The sequence below is a fragment of the Lontra canadensis genome, unplaced genomic scaffold (assembly GCF_010015895.1).
Source record: "Lontra canadensis isolate GAN:19392208 unplaced genomic scaffold, GSC_riverotter_1.0 scaffold98, whole genome shotgun sequence".
In the NCBI taxonomy this organism is placed as follows: Eukaryota; Metazoa; Chordata; class Mammalia; order Carnivora; family Mustelidae; genus Lontra; species Lontra canadensis.
In genome coordinates, this window is record NW_022631092.1 from 3,519,986 (window position 1) to 3,546,423 (window position 26,438).

The window sequence follows — 26,438 nt, forward strand, 5'->3', positions numbered from 1 at the left end:
TAAGTGCTTTATATAAATATCTTTATTTTGTTTTTGGATGTATATAGCAGTGTACATTTGAGTGAGGAGGCTGCTCAAGCCGAATAGGGAAAAGGTTACAAAACATACATTAAAAATATTCATATCAAAAGCATGAGGATCCTTCCATCCTTTTTTAAAGAACAAGCATTATACAAATGGAAAGGCTGTGACAAAGAATTTCAAAGTTCAAGAGCCTGTCACAGTAATGAGGTATAAATAACGGGCAAGAGGAGTCTTGCAAGCTTCTCTCTTCTCCATTGCTCACTGAAGTCTCATTCGTTTTTCAGGAGGGCCTTTGGTGCTCACTATCTGTTGGACGTTCTTTGTGGTCTCCTTCTCTTCAGATTTTACAGTTTCTGGTACAGGTTCTGCCTCTTTCTTTGTCTGATCCACTAGACATCAAAAGCAGGTATTTTTTGGAGAGGAAGGCGGAGGGATGAGATCAATTTAGGCAACAGTAAAATGAATACTTTAGATTCGAGTCCATTTAGAACTGCCTATCCCAAGTTCTAAATTTGGCTGTTTTATCAGGCAGATATATAAGAACCCATTTACAAACCTAAAACCCTGATAACCCAGGCAAATTTGTGATCATACACAAACACACTTGTCCTTTAAATAAGACAATATGCACAAACAAGACACAGAGTCTCTCCCAGGCTGAACAAATACTTCAATATCTGTTTTCAATGATGAAACAGAACACCCTTTTTTCACACTGAGATCTGAACTAAAACTCAGATCACCTTGGCTCCTCCACCCCTCTTCAATACTTACTCTTCCTACTCCAATTAATCTTTTAAGTACTCCTATCACTACCACAAAAGCACCTTCTGATCTTACAAATTAGGAGTAACAAATTACCATGAGAGTCTAGAAGGACAAAAGGACCTTAGCTCATCTCATGTGCTACAGCTGTCACTGAGTTAAACAGACCGGTTTTATTTCAAGTTTAATAAGAATATCAAGAACCATACCTGGGACAGGCTTTTCTCCAGACTTTTGCTATAATTTTAAGAAAGGGGGATAGAGAGGAGAAAACAGGGCAGGTTAGCAAAGTTCTCTTCTTCTTGACTTCATAATTCTTATTAAAATTATACCTTCATTCATATTATATTAAAAATGATTCCATAAAGAGGAACTACTATTCATGTACCATAAAAAGTAAATGTATCATTTTCTACTTCTCATCCCCTTGTTCCAGAAAAGTCACAAAACTAAAACTAGGACGAAAGAAACAAACATAAACAATCCTCCCTTGAACATCTATCTACAGGCCCTCTGCCTCCGCACCCAGGCTGTAATACTTCACAAAAAGTAGCTAAGCAGAGTCCAATGGCAGAGAATAATAGAGTCTTTCAAGACTCCGGAGGCATACTTGTTTAGGGGATATGAGCTTGAAGAAAGCAGGATAAAATACAGATGAATACTCCAACTTACAAAGATGGCAGGTATGGGAAGCAAAGAAGAAGGTATTATTCTATGAACATACGGCTTCTGACGAGCGTCTATTAAAAATCAAACTACAGGGGTCCCTGGGGGGCTCGGTTGGTTAAGTGTCTGCCTCTGGCTCAGGTCATGCCACCTGCTCAGAGGGGAGTCTACTTCTCCCTCTCCCTCTGCCCCTCCCACCAGCTCATGCTCTCTCTCTCAAATAAATAAAATCTTTTAAAAAATTTATTATTATTTTTTTAAATCAAACTATGGTAAAATAATGACAGGGGCATCATGAGTCAGGAACAATGTCATTATGAGTCTGACCACACAAGGTCAGATCCTCCATTCTGTGCAGCAGCTCTTTTATTTGATTATACTGTCATCTCCCCCCCACACACCTTTTTTAAGGTTTTATTTATTTATTTGACAGAGGTAGACACAGCGAGAGAAGGAACACAAACAGGGGGAGCGGGAGAGGGAAAAGCAGGCTTCCTGCAGAGCAGGGAGTTCGATGCAGGGCTCGATCCTAGGACCCTGGAATCATGACCTGAACCAAAGGCAGACACTTAACGACTGAGCCACCCAGGTGCCCATCATCTCCCTTTTCCTATTATCTAACTTAAATTCTTTAAAACAGTTTCCCCCTCCCTCCTCAAGGCTCACAACCTACCCTTCACTTGCAGTTAATGACTCTGTATTCCACGTTTTCAAAAAAAAGGATGTCAAAACCCCAAGTTCCCTCCTAGCTATCTCCTTCAAACTTATTCCTTTTCCTATAAACACATGCATTAAATACACATATACACTTAAATTTATAAACTTCCCCATCATCTAGAAAGAAAAATGTTCTCTTCACTTTTAAGGTTAATGTTTCCAGGCATTTTCTGAATTTCTTTCTGAAATTACATGCCCTCCCTAAGCTTTCTCATCTATTCTATGACTAAAGACTATCATTTCCTGATATCACGTTTTCCAGATTCATGCTGACAACTCCTTGATAACTCATTCCAACTGCAAGTTCTGGGAAGCTACACTTAATAAGACCAAAACTGAGTTCCATATTATTATCCATTGTGCAGAAAAGATTAACATTGAAAGCCTGAGGCTGCTATCCTTAGAAAAAAGCCAGCTTGCAAGGCTACCCCTTGCTGATGACTAAGAATTTTGGAAGGTTCCCATCATTCCCTGATAGTGGTGGCTCACTGTGCAATGTTGTTTATGCTGAACATTTACTTCCCTTCCAGGAATGTGAATTTTGGTATCAGCTAGATAGAGTACCTACATGATGAACTCCCTCTCCTTTATTCAAAAAAACACCAACACCACTTCTCTAATGGACTTCCTTGGGCAAAAATACCACATACATGTTGCCTCAATTTCACCGTTGAGAGAAGAATGCACTTTGTCTAATCCCTAATGGGAAAGACAGGATATAAGGAAACCTGCACACAGGCTCCCCCAGACTCTACTTGTCTTTTTCCTTAAATCTGGCTGTATATCCTTACTATGTCACTCTAATAAATCCAGTGAGTCCTTTAAGCAAATCTCTAAACACGAGGGTGCTCATAGGACCTCCAACATACCCACATTATCACACATCTTACAAATGTATCAGGATTTAAATATGTCTAAAGTGATCTGAGGGAACAAAGAATTTTTCTTACTTTATAACAGGAGAGGAAATACATGGCATAACACTGAAAAGTAAGAAATTGACAGGAGAATTTTCTTCTACTGCTAGCACTGAACTATTTGAACTATACTGGACACTGGACTATATATGGACATCTGAATAATGTCATCACATACCCAACACACTCTCATCTCTTCTAGTGAATACTGTCAGACAAACTAGTAGCATACGGTTTCAGATAGGAAAATAGAATGGGGGCAGATTTTGACAAAATTTAATCAGTAACCTTGAGATAAACCTAGCTGAATACTATGGTGTTCAACAACTTCTGAAAACAGCACTGAAAAGACATTCATCATAAAGGGCCCTGAACTCCCATCACATTAGTGTCAGTGTAATCTTCAGCAGTAGTAAGAATTAAAACACGGAAAAAGGAACTCCAAGGAAGCAGTCAGGGCTTTCCTAATATTCTCCTGAGCACTCCTCATAAGGCAACCCAGAAGCTCAACTGTCAAATACAATGGATAAGTAAGAGTAAGTCCTGAGCCACAAACAGTTCTGGGAGACACAATTGTTAAACAGGGAGTTCACAGGAGACGTCAGGTAAACCAAAAATCTACTTTCCTCTCTAGATCTCAGAAGAAACATTTTGCGTAGGAGCAGTGGGATTAACAATTCTAGAGAAAGCCATCTTTCTTCTAGTTCTGTTACATAGAAGTGGACATACTCTCTCTTTTGGAGTTGACTTTGGCCCTTGGATGGTTAAAAGAAATGTAGGATTCTAGAAAAATGACACAGAAGTAGGACTATGGCTAAACCTTTCAAAGAAAAATGGGGCCACCTGGGTGGCTCAGTGGGTTGAGCATCCGACTGTTGGTTTCAACTCAGGTAGTGATCTCATGTGTCAGGAGATCAAGCCCTGCATCAGCCTCCATCAACCTTTGCACTCAGTGGATAGTCTGCTTGAGATTCTCTCCCTCTCCCTCTGCCCCTCCCCCCACTCAAATGTGCATGCACTCCCTCTCTCTAAAATAAACCTTTAAAAATAAATAATAAAAAAGAAAAATGTAAAAAAAAGAGCTGACATGATATGGAGTCTGCAACCAGCTTCAAAATAATTCAAAATAAATTCAAATAAACTCAAATTCAAATTCAAACTCAAATTCAAATAAATTCAAAATAAACAAGATTGGCCATGTTTGATGACTGTTGAAGCCAGGTAACAGATACATACAGGGGTTTTGGTTTTAATTATTCTACTTACTTTCATATGCTATTTTAAATTTCTATACTTTTCTATAAAGCAAAGTGTTTTTAAGATTCGAGAGTCTGAAGTTTTTTACATTGTCCAGCCTAGCTCATCAGAATAGGAAAGTATGTGGAATTTAAGACAGGACTCCTAGCCAGAAAAAAAGGTCACTTGGCTGGGATACCTCAGAACCTAAACACAGCAGTAAGCTACTGAATATTCTGGAGATGGTCAATTAAAATAGAACCTTAACAACTAGTATTTAAACCACAATCTGTTTCTTTTCCTATATTCTCAATTTTGGTTATCAACCAAAACCAAGTCTAAATCTAAGCCTGATCCAAATCAGCAAAAAAGTCATCAAACTCTCATTCTTTGCAGACAACATGATACTCTATGTAGAAAACCCAACCCCACCCCCCCAACCCAACCAAAATTGCTAGAACTCATACAGGGATTCAGCAAAGTCACAGGATATGAAATCAATGCACACAAGTCAGCTGCATTTCTATACACTAACAACAAGAAAGAAGGAGGAGAAATTAACAAGTTGATCCCATTTACAACTGCACCAAAAACCGTAAGATACCTAGGAATAAACCTAACCAAAGATGTAAAGGTTCTGTACTCTGAAAATTACAGAACACATATGAAAGAAAATGAGGAAGATGCAAAGAAATGGAAAAACATTCCATGCTTATAGATTGGAAGAACATACATTGTTAGAAGGTTTATGTTACCCAGCATAATCTGCGCGTGTATTTAGGGCAATCCCTATCAAAATACCATAAACATTTTTCACAGAGCTGGAACACATATCCTAAATTTTGTATGGAACCAGAAAAGACCCCGCATAGCCAAAGGAATGTTGAAAAAGAAAACCAAAGCTGGAGGCATCACAATTCCAAACTTTAAGCTGTATTACAACATTGTAATCATTAAGACAGTAGAGTGCTGATACAAAACAGATACACAGATAATGGAACAGAATATAGAACCCAGAAATGGACCCTCAACCCTATGGTCAACTAATCTTCAACAAAGCAGGAAAGATGTCCAATGGAAAAAAGAGTCTCTTCAACAAATGGTGTTGGGAAAATTGGACAGCCACATGCAGAAGAATGGAACTAGACCACTTTCTTACACCATACATAAAAATGAAACTCAAAATGGACAGAAGACCTAAATGTGAGACAGGAATTCATCAAAATCCTAGAGGCAGCAACCTCTTTGACCGAGGCTTCAATAAATGGTGTTGCAAAGACCAGGCAGCCACATGCAAAAGAATAAAACTAGACCACTATCTTACACCATACATAAAGATGAACTCAAAATGGATTAAAAACATGAACATGAGACCTGAAACCAAAAAACTCAAGAAGAAAAACATAGGCTATAAGCTCCCTGACATCAGTCTTGGAGATAATTTTTTGGATTTGACACCAAAAGCAAACACATCAAAACCAAAAATAAACAAGTGGAACTATATCAAACTAAAAAACTCCCGCACAGCAAAGGAAACCATCAACATAATGAAAAGGCAACCTACAGAATGGGAGAAAATATTTGCAAATCCTATATTCAATAAGGGGTTAACACCCAAAATATATATAAAGAACTCATACAACTCAAAGGGAAAACAAAACAAAACCCCCAAACAACCCAATTAAAAAATGGCAGGGCAGGGACAGGTGGGTGGCTCAGTTGGTTAAGCATCTGCTTTTGACTCAGGTCATGATCCCAGGGTCCTGGGAACAAATCCCGCATAGGGCGCCTTCCTCAGCACGGAACTTGCTTCTCCCTCTGTCTGCTGCTCCCCCTGCTTGTGCTCTCTCTCTCTGACAAATAAATAAATAAAATCTTAAAAAGAGAACAAACAAAAAAAGGGCAGAGGAACTGAGTATTTTTCAAAAGAAGATATATACAACTGGTTAACAACTATATTAAAAGGTGCTCAACATTCTAATCATTAGGGAAATGCAAATCAAAACCAGAGTGAGATATCCCTTCACACCTATCAGAATGACTATCAACAAAAGACAAGAGATTACAAGTGCTGTCAAGGATGTGAAAAGGGAACCCCTATACACTGTTGGTAGAAATGTAAACTGGTACAGCCAGTATGGAAAATAATAGAGTTCCCAAAAAATTAAAAAAAGAAATACATGATCCAGCAAGCCCACTTATGAGTATATATCCAAAGGAAATGAAAACAAGATACTGCAAATAACTGCATTCCCATGTTTACGACAGCATTAACTCACAATAGCTAAGATATAGAAACAACCTACAATCTATTAAAAGATGAACAGATAAAGAAAATGTGGTATGAAATTGATTATTATTCAGCCATCAGAAAGCAGGAAATACTGCCATTTGCAGAAAAAAAGATAAACTTTGAGGACACTATGCTAAGTGAAATAAGCCAGAAAGAGAATGTGAAATATTCTATGTATCATTTATATGTGGAATCTAAAAAGGCCAAATTCATAGAGAGAATTAAGTGATAGTTATCAGTGGTTTGAGTGGTTGGCAAGGGAAATGGGAAGATGTTGGTCGCAGGGTACAAACTTCCACTGATAAGTTCTGGGGATCCAATTACAGGATAGTGGTTATAGTTAATAATACTGTATTATACACTCAGAAGTTGTTAAGACAGTGAATCTTAAATGATCTCGCCACAAAAAAGAAATGGTAATTATGTGACATGATGCAGGTGTTACTTAATGCTAGTGTGGTCATTTTGCAATATACAAATGTATCAAGTCAATACAGTGTATACCTTTAACATACATAATGCTATACACCAGTTATATTGCAATAAAGCTGAAAACAAAGTTTATTACTAAGTATTCTTTAATGCTACTGTTAATGGAATTGTTTTAATTTCCTTCTCAGATAGTTCGTTGTTGGTGTATAGAAATGCAACTGATTTTTGAGTGATTTTGCATCCTGCAACTTTACTGAATTTGTTGACAAATTCAGCTTTTTAGTGGTATCTTTACAGTTTAGTATGTATAAGATCATGTCAGGGATCACATAAAGACACAATTTTACTTCTTTTCCTATTTGAATGCCTTTTATTTATTTTTACTGCCTAAATTCTCTGGTAGAACTTCCAGTACTACGTTTAACAGAACTGTGCAAAGTGGGTATTCTTGTCTTGTTTCTGATCTTCGAGGAAAAACTGTTTTTCAACCACTGAAAATGTTACCTATGGGTTTATCCCATATGACCTTTTTTATGTCAAGGCACATTCTTTTCTTATCCAGTTTGTTGAATTTCTTTTTTTATCATAAAAGGGTGTTAATTTTGTCACATGCTTAAGAATAAGCCATGGAGCACTGGGTGTGGTGCAAAAACAATGAGCAAAAACAATGAATACTGTTACGCTGAAAATAAAAAATAATAATAAATTTTAAAAAAAAGAATAAGCCATTTTATTCTTAAGAATAACCCATCTGTTGAGATGACTGATTTTTAACCTTTGGTCTGAAAATGCAGTATATCATCAAGACTGATTTCAGTATGTTGTACCATCCTTGCATTCCAGGGATAAATCCCACTTGATCATGGTATAGAATTCTCTTAATGTGCTGTTTAATTGGGTCTCTTAGTATTTCGTTGAGGATTTTTGGATCTGTGTTCATCATGGATACTGAACATAGTTTTGTTTTCTTGTAGTGTTCTTCATCTGTCTTTGGTATCAGATTAATGCTGCCCTCATACAATTTGGATTGAAAGAGTTTGAGGTTTGGTGTCAGTCTCTTTAAATGTTTGGTAAAATTCACCTACGAGGTCATCTGGTCCTAGACTTTTCTTTGTGGAGAGGTTAATAACGTGATTACTAATTTAATCACCCTACTCATTTTTGGTTTGTTCAGATTTTGTTTTTTCATGCCTCAGAGTTGGGAGGTTGTACATTTCTAGGAATTTCTTATAGGTTTTCCAATTTGTTGACATATAATTACTTATATATAGTCTCTTGATGATCCTTTTGTTTCTGTCTCCTCTTTCATTTCTAATTTGATTTGAGTCTCCTCTGTTAGTTTAGTTAAAAGTTTGTCAATTTTATCTTTACAAAACACCAACTCTTAGTTTCTTTTTTTTTCCTAAAGATTTTTTAGTCTCTATTTCATTTGATTTTACTCTTATCTTTTTCACTTCTTTCCTTTTGCTAACTCATAAGTGAAAACTAAGTAAGACACTCCTGAACAACCAATGGTTCAAAGAAGAAATCAAAAAGGAAATCAGAAATTATCTGGAAAGAAATAAAAATGAAAGCATACCATACCAAAACTTATGAGGTACTAAAAAAGCATTACTAAGAGTAAAGTTTATAGTAATAAATGCCTACATTAAAATGGAAGAAAGTTCTCAAATAAGCAATCTTAAGTTTACACCTCAAGGAACTAGAAAAACAAACTAAAGATTTCTGGTTTCTGAGAAATTTGTCCATTATTATTAATATGTCCATTAATTCATATGAACATTAATATGTCCCTTCATACTCTTTCCTATTTCTAGATTTGTGTGTTCTGTTCCCATTTTCTACAGCAGAAATGTCCAAAAGAAAGATGTGAGCCACCAAAGCAAGCTGGTCGTTAACATCTTTTTTTTTTTTTTTTAAAGATTTTATTTATTTATTTACAGACAAAGATCACAAGTAGGCAGAGAGGCAGGCAGGCAGAAAGAGGGGGAAGCAGACTCCCCACTGAGCAGAGAGCGCGATATGGGGCTCGATCCCAGGACCCTGAGATCATGACCCGAGCCAAAGGCAGAGGCTTTAACGCACTGAGCCACCCAGGCGCCCCTCGTTACCTCTTTTTACTCTGTACGCCACCCCCCAGTCCTTGAGCCCAGTATGCATTTTATACTTATATCACAGCTCAATTCACATGGGCTGTGTTTCAAATATTCAATAGTCAAATGCACCTAATGGCTACTGTAGTGTGGAGGTCCAGGTGTTCTTTCCTAAGCCTCCCTCATATATATTATGTGCTCACTGAACGGCCAACCACACGGAACCTCCTGCACTATCCTAGTTTCTCATACCCCTACACACACTATAATTTATTTATTCAACAGACTCTATTTTATCTTCAAATGCAATTCATCAGAGTTCTCTAAATTGACTTTCCTGTCCTACATTCCATTCTGTCCTCCGCTCCCTTCACCACCACACCACCATTCCAACAGCACACAACTCTCACACAGTGGAGTCAGGGAAAGGGGGAGGGGAAGCCTGTTCTAAAGGCATATCAAAGCATGAAAAATCTCATTTAATCTAAAACCAACTGGGGCACCTGGGTGGCTCAGTGGGTTAAGCCTCTGCCTTCAGCTCAGGTCATGATCTCAGGGTCCTGGGATCGAGCCCCGCATCGGGCTCTCTGCTCAGCAGGGAGCCTACTTCCCCCTCTTTCTCTGCCTGCCTCTCTGCCTACTTGTGATCTCTCCCTCTCTCTCTCTGTCAAACAAATAAATAAAATCTTTAAAAAAAAAAAAATCTAAAACCAACCTGAAAATCTTAGTTCCCCCACTACAAGAAAAATAGTATACGTGACCCTGTGTACAAAGCCCTGTAGAAGTATGAACTGAGAAAAACATATTCACATACTCCATCTCATACCTACTTCACTTCAAAAGCTCATTTAGTAGAATGGCAGGTGGATGTTATTGCTATTATGCTAAATAACATAACAGAATTCATATAACTTAATAACCGATATGATGAAACTCTATTTATTACTCCTTCATTTATTATGCCAAACTCTCTACCTCAACTATCCTTTTTGTTACAAAAGTTTTTTGTTTCTGAAGTTTACTCCTAATCTCTACACCCAACGTGGCGCTCAAACTCATTACAACAAGATCAAGAGTCATGTGCTCTAGCAGCTGAGCTAGCCAGGTACCACTTGTTATAAAAGTTTTAACTAGTCTATCATTTTAGGACTTAGATATCTATTACATCAGGATGAAAGGCAGCAGAGAGAGTAGAAACAGCATCGGTTTCTGATTCTAGTTTAGTTCGTTACCATCTATGACACTTTCAGCAACTTTGGAATGAGAATGTTATGTATATCCTCAGTTTGTGAAGATTCAAAGAGAAACTAAACATAAGAGCACAGAACAGTGTTAATTCCAATCCCTTTACCCACTTCTTCCATTAAGTCATTAAAAACCTTCCCTTTGATTCAGAGACCCTTTCCCCTCCAGCCAGAGACCATTTTTAACTAATGAGGAAAGTCAATATTTTTATGTCACAACTGAAACAGTTCACAATTAAAGATAAATATTCCAGGAAAAAGTGTCAAATCAAAATTAACCACATGCATTCTCATTACCTGCACAAATTTGGGTGGAAATTTCTGTCTTAGGTCTAGCAGTAAAGCATCGACACGTTGTCTCTGAAAAATAGAGCTTGGTTCTTCTTTCCTTTTAGCTTTAGGTTTGACTTTATCTATTAAAATATGAAGTCCAAATCAAAACACTGCCTAATTAGTTTGAGGCCTTACATTTTACAAAGCTCTGTCTACCGTGAATATACTCAAACATTATTTTTAATAACTACTGTTCCAAAGATTATCCCCCAAAATAAACACAACATATAGAAACAAGTATTCTTAACTCTTCCCTCTTAAATGAAGTTAACATTTTAATATTTAAAAAGCTAATTAAGTCTTTTAAAGATGCTTCGGTTTTACTATCTAAGCACAGACAGACATTAAGAATTTTAAGGCTAACATTTTCCATAATTACCTAAATCACAATCCAGATTATGGACCTGAAATTATCTTGTGTATTTTAAGTGTATTAAATGGTCTTCCCACAAAACCCAATAGGTACAAATGGAAATGCAATGTTCACAAGCTCAAGTTATCATACTCAACTATGAACATTATAATTCACTGGGAAAAAAAAAAACAACAAAAAACAGGACAAACCAAACAGCAGATCATAAAGGTAAGAAAGAAAAGAACTTGCAAGAGAAATTCTGAAATTAATCATGTGTGAACTTTCCCCAGCAGGGAGCTGCACTGGGGGACTACCTATAAATGATGAGTTCCAGATAAGTTTTATTCCAAACATTTCATTAGAATAGGTGCAAAGAGCTCGAGAGAAGTTTATTCAACAGATGCAAACTTTCCTAAGCCAAATGTTACTCCCTGCACCTACAATTAAGAATAAATATAACTAGGGGCGTCTGGGTGGCTCAGTGGGTTAAGCCTCTGCCTTTGGCTTCAGTCATGATCTCAGGGTCCTGGGATCAAGCCCTGTCTCGGGCTCTTTGCTCAGCAGGGAGCCTGCTTCCCCCTCTCTCTCTGCCTCTCTGCCTACATATGATCTGTCAAATAAACAAATACAATCTTTAAAAAAAAAAAAACCAAGAAAAAATATAACTATATCTGAAAGACCATTCATTCCACAGGTCTGAATGCTATTTAAAGGCTACTCTTCCTTAAGTAATTTATTCTGAGTTGCTATTTCTCAGAGAAGGAAATTCAGAAAATAGGTATACTGCTATAGACACATTTCCAGAGCACTTTTATTGTAAAGTATGGTGCAGAACCAGTAGGAGACTAGCAGTTATGGAAACTAGGGGACCTTGCATCACAACAGGTAATAACATGGAAAGGTCAGAAAACAGACTGGCCATCTGGAGACAGGGCATAAAATCATCTCCCCTACTTTGAAGATGGGAGATTCAGGTCCTAGATTTCAAGAGGACCTAACAGTTAGGTAAGCAGGATACATCATCATGACTCATTCCTCATCACCGATATCCTCTATATGCTCCAAGTATTTTAAAACCTTGAATCAACTTACCAAAGATTACCAGTTACCTATAGATTAAAATTTCTATCTGTTCCTATGGGAAAGCTAGCATTACCACATCTAGTTACAGGAATCATAGCTATGAAACCGTCATCATCCTATGAAGTCTTCCTATTTAAAACACACCTAGAAATCAATAGCTCTTTTTCTATAGAAAACAGCTTCATTCTCAAAATACCAAAAAGTGTTCTTAGGAGGTCTGGGTGTTTTACCCACCTTGCTCTTCATGATCTTTGAAATGCCACCAATACCCTTTGGAAGGATGGTATCGACAGTAGGACATAGCTTCATCAAAAGCTGACTGAATGCCATGCACTGCAGTAAGCTTGCAAAAAGAAAACAAATTCTGAATTTCTCATTAGATCAACTAAACTCTCCAAAGTAAATACCCACAATATTACATATGCAAAGACAGTAATTTTCTGTTTTGTTTTGTTTTTCAGAACTTTAATGACTACAAAGCTGGGGCTGTGATATATACTGTTAACATGGACTTGGCCCATAGAAACCCATGTTCAAGACATTCTAGTAGTCCAACACTTCGTGCCAACATACACAAGGAAGAAAAGCTTCTGTTTGACTCTTGGAAACAAGGTAGCTCGATTATAAGTTTTCTTTAGTGTTTCAAGAATGTGAAATACTTACCACCCTAGAGTTTATAACAGACCCCAAGTCTGGGGCTTGATAGATCACTCCAGCAATGATATAGTAATCAGCCAGTGGGATAACTAAAGCAGAGAAAATAAAAATATTCATGAATATAGCTATGCACACAAACTGCTAAATAGATTTTCATAAAAAGAACAATTAAAATTAAATTAAATTAAATTCATATTACAATTCTCATATTAAAGCTTAAGGCAGGGTTTGGCAATTCCTATTTCTGTAACCAAATTTATACTGGAAAACAACCATACTCGTTCATTTATATTATCATCTAAGGTTGCTATGACACTAACTGAGTAGCTGTTACAGACACCCTGAGGCCCACAAAACCTAAAATATTTACTCTCTGGACCGTGAGAGAAACAGTTTGCCAACCAGGGCAATGCTTCTCAAATTGGAATGTGCATCTCAATCACCTAAGTATCTTATTAAAGTCAGATTCTACCCAGTAGGGACAGTGCATTTCTGACAAGTTCCCAAGTGATCCAATGCTGCTATTAGCCACCTACACATTGGGGAATAAGACCTCAGAGTGAGAGATTTAGCGCCTACGATGAAGATATCAGATGCACTGAACTTCGACTGAATGTGTTAATGAGGATTTTCAACTGATCCTCTATGAATCTGGTGCAACTGTACCTACCATGTATTTTTTAAAAGAATTAAGACTTAGTGGACTGAGAGAATAAGTTACTTAGGAATGTCAAGGTTCCCAACAACTATCCTCACAGAAGAGATGGCTTCAATGTACTGAGTTACTTTGTTAGTGCTTAGACAGTTGTCCTTGGGCATGCTGGAAGACTCTTGGTGTCCAAGCATGTGACTAGTGGAACTTGGCTTCTGAGATATCTTCTAAGGGGTAAATTTATGCCTGCTATACTAGTGTGCCTAGACAATTTGTACAAATAATACGATTATAGTAGAAGCCTCACTGCCTTCTCAGAGTCTGGAATTTTGGCAGGCAGAAGATGTCCAGGATTAGCCCTCGAGAAGAATTCTGGACTGAGTATCAAAAGGACTTCCCTAAAGCAGATATACTACACACGCAATGCGGGGGCTGCTGGAGAAAGGATGCACTTGGTGCAGCCCCTTGCAGGAGGGAAAATAAAGGAAGCTGACCCATGGATTCCTACAGATCCTACTTGATATGGCTTTTTCCCTTACTGATCTGTCTGTGGAACCTTACTGTGCTGCCATAACAAATCTTAGTTATAACTAACATACCCATATTCTGAGTCTGCTGAGTCCTCTCAGCAAAGCACTGAACATGTATGTGGTCTGGGGATCCCCAAAACAGAACCCAATCCAAAAAAGTAAGAATATGTAGCTCAGAAAGTTAAGTAAATCATAGTATTTTAAGAAGAAAATTATGCCTGAAGTTTACATTTTTACCTTGGGTAGGGGACTGCCGCTGTTGCTTCCGAATGATAAAAAGAATGGGCTCTTGAGCATGTAAAAGGATGTATTCTACTCCAACCATTTGACTAAAAACAGAACACACACATCTAGAGATCTATGAATGCTCTATAAACAATTGTGCAGAACAATCAGATTATTGTATAAAAGTAGAATAACATTATCAATCAAATTAAAACTGCCTATGTTTGATACTAAAATCTGGCTGTCCAATAAAACTGGCTATTTTCTCAGGTAGGTAGAATATAAAGTAAGATTTTATTTTTAAACAACAAAATTTCTCTACAAAAATCTACAATAAGCTTAAATCTGAGTATTTTCAGTCATGAAAGTACACGGGAGAGTGTACATTTCAAAAACGACAACCAAAATACTGCAATGCTTCCTCAGATGTATACATATATGTAAAATCTAAAAATATATAGTACATGAAGACCATTCACGTCTTGACCATAGATTTCAACACTCAACAAGAAAACAACAAAAACCTTATCCTTGTCTCCTACAAATTTTTTAACTGACAGATTATTTAAAAGCAACAGTAAGTAGTCTTAATAGTTGTAAATATTTGCCTCTTAAAAGCTATTTAAAATTACCTCAGGAATTTAATTTCAAGAACCCCTCTGATGTTTAGCTAACGAATGAAAAACTGTATTACACAACTGTTTCAGAAACTTTCATAATAGCAATAAATTCTTAATTATTTGGCATCCAAAGTCTGAAGACTCTTACTTTGCAACTGTCAAGCTAAAATTCCGTCATACAAAGAAAAATCTACTATAAGCCAGACTATGGCTTAAGACATTAAATTTGATGTGAAAGAGACAATGAATATGGTCACCTGGTAGAGAACAATTGCATTGCTAAGGTCAGTAACTGGATCTGCATCTAAACCTCATAGCTATATCTCAACTGGACAGGAATACATGAAATTATACCGAAAAGCACTCCTAGGTTATGACTACTGATAATTCCTTTGCATGTCAAATTTGTACACCACCCCCCAAACTCTAGTTCTTCCAAAACTTCTACTCTGTACTTCACTATCCATAGCTTGAGAGAACCATTCATTTCAGCATCTCTAATTGGCAAAGATGCAACCTTCTTACAATAACTTACTTTAAGTGTTCTAATGTTAGCCTCTGCATTTTGACCACCTCATTATTACATGTTCTGTCGTAAAAAGGATTACTTCTTTCTGAAAAGTAATCCAGGACACTTCCACTGTTCAAAATGGGGATCCAGGAACTGTCAACCCAAGAGATTCCCAGCAGATTATCTACAGGAAAGAAACAAAATGATAAAGCATGAGAAAAATGACAAAAAGCCAACCCAATATTTATTATGCACCTAATGCAGAAAGCACTATAATGTAAGACCTGTATGAATCCTAACCTACATCCTCTCACAGAAAAGTGTGTAAGAAAGCAACAAGATGATATGATAAGCGCTGTAACAAAGATATGAATAAATATGTTACCAGAGTACAGTGGAAGGAGAATCCCTTACCTGAGGGAACAGGAATGGTTTTTCACAGGATGAGGAGGAGGTGGGTTTTGGCACTAGATGTTAAAAAATAAATGCACCCCAAAGAACACATTCACAGCCACCAGTTTAAGGCCTCCCAATTAGGGACAAAAATAAGTTAGGAAGATAATGATAACAGAGGAGATAATGATGCAAGAGTTACGAAGCAAGTGAAGTAGAATGCCTTTAATTACAACAATACAGTTTCATATTTTGGAATAGAATTAACTCTAATATTTCAAAATGCAAAAAGAAAAAAAAAGACACAGTAAATAGAACTAGATAGCTTTATTAATGAGCTTTTATTCCCTACTGATTGCAATAATGTTCCATATCACTGACAGTACTAAAACCCATTAGGTTTAAGTTATGAACATCAAAATGCCTATTAATACTAGTTGAAAAAGGGAGAATGGAAAACTTCAATCTCTCCTAAACTGTAATTGCTTCTGACACCTTTAAAGAAGTCAGGCCTAATCCAAGGCAACAAGTAGTTCTAAGGGAAATTAATCAAATGAGAAAGAGTAATTTTATAAAGGTAAAATGTGCTCTGTATGTTGTAAAATAAAGGAAAAAACAAACAGATGAAGTATGTGAATCATCAAATAATCAACATAGAGCATTAAGATGGTTCATCATAAATATACCATACCATCACCAAATATCTAACATGCCAGGAAATAACATTTTCAGAAAAAGACAAGATCTTTTTTTAATGAAAAGCAACTAAAGATAATTATTACTTTCAGCTTTAAACACTAGAGTCCAGTTATTAAAGTAGTTTTGTTCAAAGCAACACTCTTACGTTTTTAAAATTTCCTTAGGAATAATTATGTAAATGCATTTGTGGGTGCTCCTGGGTGTTTCAGTCAGTTAAGCGTCTGCCTTCAGTTCAGGTCATGATCCCAGGGTGCTGGGATCAAGTCCCACATAGGGCTCCCTGCTCCACAAGGAGCCTGCTTCTCCCTCTGCCCTCTGCCACTCCCCCTGCTTGTGCTAGCTCGCTCGCTCTCTGTCAAATAAATAAATAAAAATCTTAAAAAAAAAAAAAAAAAGCATTTGACAATTACAGGTTTGTTTCTCACATAATGGGAACTATGTCTATATGGTGTCATAAGTTACTGATAATAAACTGTTAAAATATTACAGATCATTTCAGCATAGGTACAATAAGCTGCAGAAATGAATAAATATGTAATTATAGATTCTACCTGCCAACAATTATGAAGAGTCAACAGTTATGGGCATGAGGTGATAAGGACCTGGTGGAAGGCAATGGCAACGCACAGAGAGATAAGGACGAAATTGACATTTTTAGGGAGAAAACAACCAATTTTCTGAATGATCAATTATAAAGTCAGAGAACCTGGGAACCAGTAACTCATTTAGTAAAGAAATGATAGTGACTTTGGCTTGGATATGTTGAAGACTTTTTTAAAATGATTTTTAAAAGTTTATTTATTTGCCGGAGGGAGAGAGAGAGAATACAAGTGGGGGCTGGGAGTGGGGGAGCAGCAGGCAGAGGGAGAAGCAGGATTCCCGCTGAGCAAAGAGCCCAATACAGGACTCAAAGTCAGGCCCCTGGGATCATGACTTGAACCAAAGGCAGACACTTAACCGAATGAGCCACCCAGGTGTCCCTGGATATACTGAGTTTAAATGTGGAATAAGACTGTCATAACTTGGAAGGAATCATAAATATCTTTTGCTCCAAGTGACTGTTCAGTGTATTTTCCCTATAATTTTCTTCACCAAGCTGTATTCTGATCAGCAGCTGTTATATTTTCCCCATATTACAAACCAATGAAAGATGAAAAATCAGGCAAGTAAGGCCTATGAAACCAATACAAACACAAAGAATATTATTCACCACTTCTGAACACTGTGCTAGGCACTACTTTAACCACTTCACCACACAATACTTCAAGAAGGCTGGTACTATATAGATACTACATGGTATCTCTGTGCTAGATTGTAAACGTGAAATGCTTTTAGCACACTGTAATAACCCAGTAAATGTTAATTATGAAGATGTTGGTGGCAGTGCCAGTAATCAATTTGTTTTAAAATTTCAATGACCAAATTTATTTCTGCCTTAATCAAGGCTGTTCTAGTTTGTACCTCTCTCCCCACCTCCAGTTTATGCCTTTAAAAATAGAGATCCCTTTCATTCTCAAAAAGGTGTGGGCTTAGCAGATAATTTAGTCACACTAGTTGAACTCATTTCAAATGTCAGTATCTCTACAAAGACCTTCTCTGCTTTGCAAGACAGAAATAATGTGTTCTCACAGCATTTTTTAATACTTTGGTAATACTCATCATATTTTAACCCAGAAATACAAATGTGTTCCCATTAAATTTGACTTTTTAGACAACCAGGGCTGTGTTTTACTCATCAGGCACTTGCACAGGACCAGATTTAAAATAGTCAGCAAATGTCTATTTATTTATGATTGAGGGCCAAGGACAAGTTACTCTACTGGACACAGATTTACACATACTCCAGAATCCAAGGATGCTCAGTTACAAAACGGTTAACTGAGATTACGAGGGTGGTATGCAGCTGAGAAATATATCTGTCCCATTTGGGGACTACCTGTGACCACAGCCCCATTAAGAGAAAACACTACTAAGTCAAGTACCACCCTAGTCCCAACTACCTCCAAATTTCCTTGCATTACACAAATGACCTCCTAATTGTTCTCCCTAATCCCACCCGTACCCTCTTACACTGTTCTTAGCAGCCAAGCTGATCCTTAAAAACAGAAAGTCAGATTATGTTCATCCCCTTTGGACAAAACCCTCCAGTGGCTCTCCATTTTAGTCAGCTAGAAAGCCAAAGACCTTATTATCATGGCTTACAATCAAGCCACCAATTTCTCTGACCTCATCTCCTTCCCAACTTCTCTCAGTCTGCTTCAGCCACACTGGGCTTACTTTTCTTCTAACACACCAGAAACACCCCACCTTAAAGCCTTTCCAGTGACTGAACCAAATCTAAGTAAAACACCGTGAAAGGTAAATATCTGAAAACACTCTGATGGAGTAAATGTTCCTTTTTTATTCAGTAGCAATGGAACATGTTGACATAGCCGAAGTACAGCTTTCTATCAGCAAGTAATTAAATTAGGCACGCTGAAACTCTCTGAAAAACAAAAACACTGCAGAAATGGTGAAGATCACTGGACATTCTGGGTAAATAAATGAGAATATATTTCTATTTCTAATATATCTCTATATATTTCTAGAGTCCAATTTAGTTAATATAGAAAAAGGCATCTCAAAACACTTCCCTTTAATAATCAGGTGTAAACAAACAAAAATAACTCTAGGTAAAAACAATTAGGAACTATTACAGTTAGACAACTTTTGAGGAAAGCCCTTTTTCTTTAAACTGCTGGGGGTGAGAGGTCTCGCATCTAGGCACAAAATTTCTTATTTCCTTCAAAGAAAAGTACACAAAGTTTCAAATGGAAATAAATGCAGGTTAAGAGTTTCATAAAAGGCCAAGAAGTTTTGTGGGAGCCATCACAACAGCAAAAAAATAAAGATATTCATGGGCACTCTCTCTGTCTCATAAATTTTTCTCACTCTCATAAAAGGTTACTTCCAATCTGGAGGAACCTGGACAGTTTGGAACTAAGTTTTCATGCTTCACACTGTATTTTAACCGCCCTTCGTTCACTCTTTGGAATCCCAGAGCACAATTCCTAGACTTTTTTTTTCCAAATTCACTGAAAAAGATGTGTGTACGTGTGCTGAGAAGAGAATGCACGGCCTAAATGGAACGAAAATCAAGTAGCTAAGGAACTGTGCCTCCCTGTATTTATTCACTGATTCAACAAATACCTGAGTACCTTTACAATTCAGCTGTGAAAAAGGACCGATCCCTGCTTTCAGTAACTGTTGGGTGTTCGATGGAAGGTACTGCAGACTCAAAAATAAAACTTACAGAAGAAAATCTTAGGGATTCATGCCCAAGGACATGAGGGGCGCAGGGTCAGGAATAAGGCAGCTCCCACGCGTCGTCCCATGAGATGAGCCAAATCACGTCATCCCACCCCCATCTCTACCCAAAGGTCGTCCCTTCACCCGGACAGAACTGTCCCAGTCTCGCTGAAGAGATACATGTCTCCAACAATACTGCAGGTCTGAGCGCTCGAAGCCCAGAGCTTCTTCCAACCCCTCCGTTTTGAAGCTTCTAAGAGACCCCTGAGGAGCCGGGGAAACGATTTTTCGCCACATCAGAGCCTTGGGCTGTCCACAGAAACCACTCATAAGCGCCTGAGAGTCCTCACAAAAGATCCTGAATTTGCCCCCACCACGAGCTATAAACCCCCAAACGAGGCCGCAGCCAAGCAGGAAACAAAGGGTAACATTGTACCTCGAATATCCACCGCCGCCATAGTTCTAAAAGCGCTCGCAGGTTCTCCTTCCGGCGTGCCGTAAACGTCACAACTCCGACGACGGAAGCGGCGCGCGGCAAACGGCAGGGCGGGTCAGGAAGGTGAGGAAGGAAGAGACCGCACTGCCTGGGAGCGGCCTGGGAAAAGGGGATGGGGGCGGAGCCAGGGCGTGGAAGAGGGGGCGGGGCCGGGAGGAGGAGGGAGCGGAGAGGAGTGGGGCGGGGAGGGGAGGGGAGGCGGGTCTGGGAAAGAGAGGGGCGGGGCGGGCTGGATGGTGAACAGGAAGCGAAGAGGTTACGGTAGTGGCTGCGAGGTGGGAAAGGGGCGGGGCCAGAAGGACGGAGCGGGGCCGGGAGGTGGAAGGGAAGAGGCTGGGAGTGAGCGTTAGGGGTAAAAGAAAATGTGGAGACTGAGGAAAGAGAGACTGAGCGGAGTCCTGCCCCTTTTCCCTCTCCCACCACTGAGAGATTGGAAAATTGCACGTTGATCTTTTGTGATCGTTAAAAAAAAAGAAAAGGGAAAAAAAGCTTTCTGATTATGCAGAGTTGCGGGGGAATATCTTCCATTTTGAAAGCTTCCTCAGGTGTATGCAAAGAGCTGTTAGATTTAGGAGCTACTCTGTTCTGTTTTTCGTCCTGCCTCGAGAATGGGATGCTACAGAACTAAGCAGAAACAATTTGAGAGCCGTTAGCTTTTAAGTGACTAAACCCATTAAAAGCCTAAGCCCATTAAAGAAAGTTGTTAGATGCCTCTGAGATAAAAGTTTCACAAGACAGGAAATGTTTCTGAAGTAAGATATTGACGAGATTAAAGGAATGGGAACACCTCTGCGTCGCTGATTAATGATTTAGTGTCGGCATTTCAGGTAGTCTGGGGTAGGAAGCAAGCCGGCAGAGGGAATAATTCTGTGATATGGGGAGACCGTAGAAAGCCCCAGAAAGATTCTCGAGCTCCAGCGTGACCCCATAAAAGCAAAATGATGAGGGTATCTACAAGCAAGACACTGACACTGAGAAGAGAACCTCCAAATCTGAGGGTGCCCTGTGTATAGGGAGGAGGTGTGGGCCCCTACATCTTCTCCAAAACTCAGATATTATGAGGGTTCCCCCAGAATTTAACCACAAACCAGGAGCAAATGGGGAGGACCTGAATTTACTGTGATTTTTCACCTCATATACTGGGAATTCAAATTTTTAAAATCTGAGTGGAATAAAAATATACTGTGTTGCTTTGTCACATTTCAATTTTTAAGTGGGATTTTATACCTGAGGTGGTATGTGTCCCAACAGAAGTATCACGTGCACAGAGCAGAGTTTTAAAAAGACAGATTTTCCCCCTTCCAGGAGGAAATTTTCAAGAGAGACTGGTAGGGGGCTTGGTGGAGAGGGCATTTCAAACAGGGGGAACATCATGTCCAACAAACAGAAGTGTGAAACGTTAAGCTTTTGGTTTTGTTAGTTTTATTTATTTATTCATTTATTTAGATTTTTATTAGGAGAGCAGACTGAGGAAAAGAGCACCAGAACATGGGTCTGCAGATAATAAAACACATGATAATCATGGTAAGCCAGACATGAAAGCTCAGCCTTTATCTTGTCGACAGTGGGAGAAATGCAATTGGGCTTCCATCTTAAAATACTCAAGGAGTATGAGTTGGAGGCATTTATAAGACTCAAAGCAGAGGGTCCATTTAGGAGACATTTGCAAACTAAATGATGTCTACACTCACACAAAGGCAGTAGTAGCTGAGGGAAGAGAAAGGATTACAGATATTTAGGAGATAGAATGGGAAGGGATTTAGTGACTAACAGATGAGCATGATGAGGGAGACAGAGAATGATTTCCAAGGTACTGATTTATTAGACTAGATGCCATTAATTAGATTAGGAATGACAGGTAACAAGTGAGTAGATGAAAAAAGGGATAATGATTTATTTTTTAACATGTCCATGTCGAGTGCTGTACATGAAGTGTCTCCTAGACATTCTGTACACTAGGGTTTCTCAGCCTTTGCACTGTTGACATTTTGGGCCAGATAATTCTTTGCCGGATGTATGGAGAGCTGTCCTATGGTTTGTAGGATGGTTAGCAGCATCCCTATCTTCTAGTTTTTTCCTGGCGCCTTGGGGGTCTCTTAGAAGCTTAAAGGGGCAGGAAGAAGCTCTGGGCTACAGTATTTTTCTACAAATATATCTCTACAACAATGTTGGGGCTGTTCTATCTGGGTAAAGGGACAGTCTTTGGGAAAAGAGGGGCTGAGATGACATGACTGGGTTTATCTCTTGGGACTGGGCATGGAGGCTGCCTTACTCCTGATACTGTGCCCCACAAATTCCTGGGCATGATTATGAAGTGGAAATGGATTTATGTGAAGTGACAAGAAAACTCCATAAATCTCTCTTGATCTTAGAACAATGTAGACCACCTACTTCATTTATGCTAATGTTCTGGAAATCCACAGAATAAAAAGATAAATACATGATAATGTTTTGTATGGGTATCCTACAAGAAAAGGGTTTTAACAAGTGTTAAATGTATGGGTTTTTTTCTCTCACTCTCTTATGTAGTGAGGAAAAAGCCAGCTACTTCATAATATAGATCAGGACAGAAAATTATCTCAGAATTCCTTAGGAAGCATTGAAAAGTTACCCTGGAACCCCTGAGAGTGGCCCTGATGGTCCAGGGAGAGATATGGTACCAAATACTTTGTTGTTTAAGGGTTATAAGAAAATCTACACCACCCTTTGTGGCAAAGACCAAAACTTGGCGTGGGTTAGTACCTCTGAAGGCAGCAGTTCAAAAAAATCTGAATAGTAAGAATTCAATCCTAGAATCCCAAACATAGAGCACAGGTTAGCTTAACACAGAAGAAATAGAATCCTTGGGATGCCTGGGTGGTTCAGTTGATTAAGCGACTGCCTTCTGCTCAGGTCAGGATCCCAGAGTCCCGGGATTAAGTCCGGCATCCACACTGGGCTCCTTGCTCAGTAGGGAGCCTGCTTCTCCCTCTGCCTACAGCTCCCCCTGTGCGTGTTCTCTCTCTCTCTCTCTGACAAATAAATAAAATCTTAGAAAGAAAAGAGAGAAGAAAGAAAGAAAGAATCCCTCCAAGAACCTCTTCTTGGATTCGTATTCTCATTGCAGGACAGTGGCCACGTATCCATGAGATTGTGTAGCAGTAAACCTCGTAACACTCCATGAGTCATCAAAAAGCAATAGCAAAGCTGGACTAAATTGATCAAATTCCAGTATGACGTTCAAAGACAGCTAACAATTCTCACACCCTTAAGGTTGAGTATGCCCCTGAGACATCTGGCTAATTCTGGAGTGAAGCACAGGAAGTATCCCAAGGAAGATCATTGACTGATGACTGATATGGCAAGGAGGGCCCCAAAGGTGATGCTGAAAGTCAAACTGCTAAATCTCTAGTGACGATCCCAGCAAATTTTGGGAGGGGGATGGTTGTGGCAATAGCTTGGATATCTGCTGGTAGATCTGGCTTTATTCTTAGGGTCCTTCAAATAAAGGATAAGATGCCTTCCTAAACAAGATTACAGGGAAGAAGAAAATAGTAATACCTAGATCTTTTTCTTTTAAGACTTTATTTATTTATTTGACACAGAGAGAGAGAGACAGTGAGAGAAGGAACCCAAGCAGGGGGAGTGGGAGAGGGAGAAGCAGGCTTCCCGCCAAGCAGGGAGCCCGATGAGGGGCTCCATCCCAGGATCCCAGGATAATGACGTGAGTCAAAGGCAGACGCTCAACGACTCAGCCAGCCAGGTGCCCCCCGTTATTCCTAGATCTTATTAGTAATGAAATTGCTCATAGTGTTCTCATATTATCTTTTTAATCTAGGCTATTTCAGCACATATGTCCCCATTTCTAGCCAATTATTTTTTTTCTATTCTCATTATTAATATCACAAAGGTTTATCTAATTGGTATTTTTTTAAAGAAAAGTTTTTAGTTTTATTGACTCACTCTATGCTGTCTTTTTGTATTTCACTTATTTCTGCATATATATATATATATATTAAAGATCTTATTTATTTATTTGATAGAGATCACAAGTAGGCAGAGAGGCAGGTAGAGAGAGAGAAGAGGAAGCAGGCTCCCTGCCGAGCAGAGAGCCTGATGCAGGGATCGATCCCAGGACCCTGGGATCATGACCTGAGCTGAAGGCAGAGGCTTTAACCCACTGAGCCACCCAGGGGCCCCTTCTGCTTATATTTTTACTCTTTTTATTTTCTTTGGCTTTATTCTGTAATCTTTTCCTAATTTACTGAGAAAAACATTTAGCTCATTAATTTTCAGGCTCTATCCATTTCTTAAATAAGCATGCAAGGCTATAAATTTTCCTTGGAGAAACATTTTCATTGTATACCTCAAAATTTGATATATAGTGTTTCATTATCATTTCCTTTAAGCATTCATTAAGTTCTAATTTAATTTATTCTTTGACATATAAGTTTACTTATAAGTGTGTTTTCAACTTCCAACTACATAGAATTTATAACCTATCTTCTTGTTATTTACTTCTAACTTAATTGTATTATTTTCAGAGAATGTGTTCTACATAATACCTGTTCTTTAACATTTGTTTAGATTCGCTTTATGCCTTGTATGAATCATGTGTGCTGAAGAAGTGTATGTATCTGGGACACCTGGGTCGCTCAGTCAGTTAAGCGTCTGCCTTTGGCTCAGGTCATGATCCCAGGGTCCTGGGACTGAGCCCCGCATCCCACTGAGCAGGGAGCCCGCTGCTCCCTCTGTTTGCCACCCCCTGCTTGTGCTGTCTCTCTTTATCTGAAAATAAATAAATAAATAAATGCTAAGGGGAGGGGAAAGAAGGATATGTATCCTTTAAGTGTTGGATACAGAATCTGGAAGCATGAGTTACTCCAGCTTCTCAAAATTGTCTTTCTTGATCTCCATGCCATGACCTGCTTCTAGTATCTTGCTGCTTCTCAGACCATTCCTTTTCTATCTCTTACATTGGCTTCTCTTCCTTTGTTTTACCTACAGACTTTCTTTTTCTTTTTCTTTTTTTTTAAGATCTTATTTATTCATTTGAGATAGCGAGAGAGAGAGCATGAGCAGGGGGAGAGGAAGAGGGAGGAGCTGACTCCCTGCTGAGCCAGAAGCCTGATGCAGGACTTGATTCCAGGACCCTGGGATGATGACCTGAGCCAAAGGTAGATGCTTAACCATCTGAGCCACCCAGGCACCCCTACCCATAAGTTTTCTAATGCTTAGTTCCATGCCTCATCTTTTCTTTCTTTCTTTTTTTTTTTTTTTACTCTCCTCTCTAGACATCCAATTCCTACTGTCTTCAGATTCCATCTGTGTCATCATGGGTTACAAAGTAGCCTAATCCTGACCTTTCGCCTGAGTTCCGGAAACGTATTTGCAACTGCCAACTGGACAGCTCCAGCTGGCTGTTCTATATCCTGGATTGCAAGATTTTCACTCTTGCCTGTATTCTTGCCCTTAGCTAAGAAGACTTGCCACCCCCTCCCTTACTGCCTGTATCCAGTGATGCATCAAGTCCTGTCCATTGTCCTCAGGCGCCTGTCCTGCATGAGGCTCCTCCTTGGCGTTGCCACTGCTGCTTTTCTAATCCCAACACCCAATCTGTCTTGCCTGAACACTGTTGCTAGGGGAACTTTACTTTTAAAAGTGCTTTCTTGGGCTCCTGGGTGGCTCAGTCTTTAAGCATCTGCCTTCCTCTCGGGTCATGATCCCTGGGTCGTGGGATCGAGTTCCGAGTCAGGCTCCCTGCTCAGTGCAGAGCCCGTTTCTCCCTCTTCCACTTCTCTTGCTTGTGCTCGTGTTCCTGCTCTCGCTGTGTCTTTCTCTGTCAAATAAATAAAATCTTTTAAAAAAATAAAAATAAAAGTGCTTTCTTGTTCTAAAATCTCTACTGACTCCCTGTTTTCTGCCCACAGGACATAAGCGTGCCCCAGCTTGCTTTCAGCTTTATCTCTCAACTCCAAACCACCACCAAATACACTGAACCCCTACAACACTGGGCTGCTCATAGATTCTGAAACTGCAAAGGATGTTGATGTCTTTGAGCCCTTGGAAGTGGTTCCACCTAGAAACTTTGAATGCTATTTTCTCTCTTTCCTCACACCCTAAGCTCGATATCCAGGAAAACAAATGTGTATGCATACATAGGCACACACACACACACACACACACTTAGAAAGACCTACTCATGTGTAAGCAAGGTTAGAATGATGGGG

General features: G+C 38.9%; 1 protein-coding gene and 1 long non-coding RNA gene across 2 annotated transcripts; one reads left to right on the plus strand and one right to left on the minus strand.

Moving 5' to 3' along the window:
- MED6 (mediator complex subunit 6) lies at positions 1 to 20,268 on the minus strand. The gene is made up of 8 exons (XM_032837326.1): positions 20,170 to 20,268; positions 15,378 to 15,537; positions 14,235 to 14,326; positions 12,822 to 12,904; positions 12,393 to 12,501; positions 10,685 to 10,800; positions 999 to 1,026; positions 1 to 413 (listed from the first exon to the last, which is right to left on the minus strand). Exons 1-8 carry the CDS (start codon positions 20,189 to 20,191, stop codon positions 283 to 285), a joined length of 741 nt encoding a protein of 246 aa, XP_032693217.1. The 5' UTR covers positions 20,192 to 20,268; the 3' UTR covers positions 1 to 282.
- Positions 20,259 to 25,894, plus strand: LOC116855014. Its single transcript, XR_004380272.1, has 3 exons — positions 20,259 to 20,292; positions 23,482 to 23,587; positions 25,503 to 25,894. It is a non-coding gene; the product is annotated as an uncharacterized LOC116855014 (long non-coding RNA).
- The last annotated feature ends 544 nt before the right edge of the window (positions 25,895 to 26,438 follow it).

What these genes read in the sequence shown, in the direction of transcription:
- MED6 (XM_032837326.1), bottom strand. Translation starts at nt 20,191, where the DNA reads ATGGCGGCGGTGGATATTCGAG. An exon ending in CTAACATTAGAACACTTAAA is followed by an intron (nt 14,327 to 15,377) that starts GTAAGTTATTGT and finishes TTCTGTTTTTAG; the next exon opens with TCAAATGGTTGGAGTAGAAT. An exon ending in TGGAGAAAAGCCTGTCCCAG is followed by an intron (nt 414 to 998) that starts GTATGGTTCTTG and finishes TTTGATGTCTAG; the next exon opens with TGGATCAGACAAAGAAAGAG.